The sequence below is a fragment of the Pseudophryne corroboree genome, chromosome 1 (genome assembly GCF_028390025.1).
Source record: "Pseudophryne corroboree isolate aPseCor3 chromosome 1, aPseCor3.hap2, whole genome shotgun sequence".
Taxonomy (NCBI): Eukaryota; Metazoa; Chordata; class Amphibia; order Anura; family Myobatrachidae; genus Pseudophryne; species Pseudophryne corroboree.
This window is the reverse complement of record NC_086444.1, coordinates 41,358,263-41,361,559: the sequence shown is the minus strand read 5'-3', so window position 1 is coordinate 41,361,559 and position 3,297 is coordinate 41,358,263. Positions and strand designations below refer to the sequence as shown.

General features: G+C 38.5%; 1 protein-coding gene across 1 annotated transcript; it reads left to right on the top strand.

Annotated features, from left to right (window-relative positions):
- The first annotated feature begins 231 nt into the window (after positions 1-231).
- LOC134887354 (uncharacterized) lies at positions 232-2,861 on the top strand. Its single transcript, XM_063913250.1, has 2 exons — positions 232-439; positions 1,042-2,861. The coding sequence occupies exon 2, from the start codon at positions 1,107-1,109 to the stop codon at positions 1,791-1,793; it is 687 nt and encodes a 228-aa protein (XP_063769320.1). The 5' UTR covers positions 232-439; positions 1,042-1,106; the 3' UTR covers positions 1,794-2,861.
- Positions 2,862-3,297: the final 436 nt, after the last annotated feature.

Genomic DNA, 3,297 nt, shown 5'->3' with positions numbered 1-3,297 from the left:
ATGTTTATAAGCATAATGGGTGGATGTATCAACAATAGCATGAATACATGAGTTATGTTATTTGTTTCTTGTTTTACAGTGTTAGAAAAAAGCAGTACTGGTCGTCCTACAGTAACTCCCATCACATCTGATGATGATGACGCTGCGTAAGCAGGTAAAGTGTCCATTGTAGTATAGGGAATGTTTGTAAAGGAATGGCCATAACAAAATGTAACTTTCAATACTAGGTCCATCAAAAGAAGTCTTGAGCAGCAGAAGGCGGACTTCTGTAACACACCACACCAAAAAAATGTGGAAGCAAAGAAAGCAAGGTCTGATGTCCAGGGCCAACCACAGCAGGCTACCCCGCCACGAAGATTATCGACAGTATGTTCGGTCCCCCCACTCCAAATTTTGGACACACCTCCAAGACGCCAACCACACTCTCCTCATCTTGATTGTGAGTAACAAACTGAAATAAATGTAAAAAAATTCAGATCGTAATAATACATTTACTTAAACGCATTAAGTAAAAAAAACCATCAAAATCAGATATACTTACCGAAGTCAGTAAAACATGAAATGGAATCCTAGCAAAATGGCCTTGTCCACATCCTGTAAAGATATGTATGTCCACTTCAGCCATACAGTAGCATATTGTGTGGAAGATGCTGCAACAGAAACTCATGTGTAATTTTGGAAAATAGTAAGGTTGTTTCACACATTTTCACATGTGTGTTTGACCTAACATTGCCAAATACATATAATAACATTACTATGTTTGTTTTTGAAAAACTATAAGGTAACACATTATGGATTACAATGTGTTTTTATGGTGGAGTATGTCTGATCTACCATAAAACTCATGTGTTTGCTTTCACAATGAAGTAACCAGACACATTTGCCACAAACAGGCATATGTATGTATTTCAGTTATGAGTGATGATGTTGGTAGGCAGGATATCTGAAAGCAACAGTCAATGACATGTGTTCCATGTTTAGTGCTTTGTTATAATTTCTCAAACATATGGCTAACTAACGGATACATTTTTTTAATTTCAGCTTCTAGTCCTGGTAACAGCATCCCTCCACAACAACAGCAACACAGTGACATTGCTGAGACAATCATGTTAGAAATGCTACCATTAAGCCAAGGAATCAGCCCCCCAGCACCTGTGAGTACACCACCACAGCAAAGCACACCACCACCACCACCACAATACAGCCCAACAACACCAGTAACACAAGGCCCTGATCAAGTGTTTTGGAACATTTGGGCTAGACAGCAGGCAACTAATGAAGATTGCCTGCGTAGGCAGACACAAATGTTTGCAAGCCTACCATGTCACCTCAGAAGAATTATCAGGAATATGAGTAGACAAAATGAACAAACCACGAGAAGTGGCAATACCATGGAACTCATGCGTGCGGACATTACACAGGTCATGGGCAACTTACAGCGCATAATGGAAGAACAGCACAGACTAATGGAAGAACAGCACAGACTAAAGGAAGAACAGCACAGACAACAGCAAAGCTATATCAACATTTTTCAAAACAATCAAAAGATAAATGAATCTTTATTCCGAATTGTAGACAATCAAAATGCTGCTACACGTGAACTCAATGCCACCCTCACTAACCTCAATGAAACACTCAGATCCATGCACCAACAGCAAACAAGCAGCAGTTCTGGTACGACTACTCCAAATATCACGCCAGTGTCATCACCACCAAGACGCTCCACCAGAGCACGCCAACATGACAGTGGTAAAGGCAAAGGCCAGGACAAACAGCCACCCAAAAAAAGTTAAAAAATAAACCACAATTTTTTTTTAAGAGAAGTAAATAAAAATACTTAGTAAGTATATATTTGTCAGAATAGATATAACACTTAGCTCCTTGACAATTTGTACAACATCATTAACTATAACTGGTACAAACAACAACAGGAAATTTGTACGCACATTTATTCTTTACCATCTTTGAATTTTTGTGGAGGAGGGAAATGTTGTTTGAGCTGCACATAGATGTTAGCAGGAAGTAACCAGACCACTTGATTTTTTTCTAATCATTACTCTTTCTAGATTCCAATCATTCTCAGATCCTGCAGACACTATAATTGGCAGCCAGGCAGAATATGTTTAGCAGGAAGTAACCAGACCACTTGATTTTTTTCTAATCATTACTCTTTCTAGATTCCAATCATTCTCAGATCCTGCAGACACAATAATTGGCAGCCAGGCAGAATCTGTTTAGCAGGAAGTAACCAGACCACTTGATTTTTTTCTAATCATTACTCTTTCTAGATTCCAATCATTCTCAGATCCTGCAGACAGTATAATTGGCAGCCAGGCAGAATATGTTTAGGAGGAAGTAACCAGACCACTTGATTTTTTTCTAATCATTACTCTTTCTAGATTCCAATCATTCTCAGACACAATAATTGGCAGCCAGGCAGATTCATCCATGACCAATGCAACTTACAATGTAAATTAAAACTGATTTACATTTCTGCTGTAGACGACTTTGCAAGAAAAACACAATAGACTTGTGTAAAAGTGTCCTAATATGTTTGTGTAAATTTTTAAAATTTAAGACCCAAAATGAATGAAATTATTGTTGACATGTTTGTGTGTGTTAAAAATGAGTAATTATATTTAAAAACCTGAGGCAGAACCCACAAAATGTAAAATATTTTAAATTTAACACTAATGTGTGTAATAATGGATATATGTTGAAAAATGTGTATTGACTTACAAATCTCCAAATTTACTCCAGCAAACATAAGGCAATAAATTATTTTGGATGAGACAAGTTTGTGTCCCTTTTATAGGCATGATAAGTCAGGTGTGAATGATTTGTAAGTGTCAACACATGTAAACACGGCTGAAAAAAGCAGGTCTATTTTTTTGCTGATTTTTTTTTACGGATCGCAAAATAATACGACCGCAATTGAGCACTCGGAGACTAACACCCAAATCCGAATGAATAGTGAATACCCGTGTTGTATGAAATAACAGCCGCGTTTGACCGATGGTCTATTCATTCGTATTTCTGAACTTTGTCATTCAAACCATTACGAATAGTCCAAACACTGCCGAGATTTGTGCTTAGTGAATTCCCGTGTTGAGATCCTTAGACCCCGTGTGAGACCATATGCTGGTGCGGTTGGCCCTCGGTTCCTCCTAATGCAAGACAATGCTAGACCTCATGTGGCTGGAGTGTGTCAGCAGTTCCTGCAAGACGAAGGCATTGATGCTATGGACTGGCCCGTCCGTTCCCCAGACCTGAATCCAATTGAGCACATCTGGGACA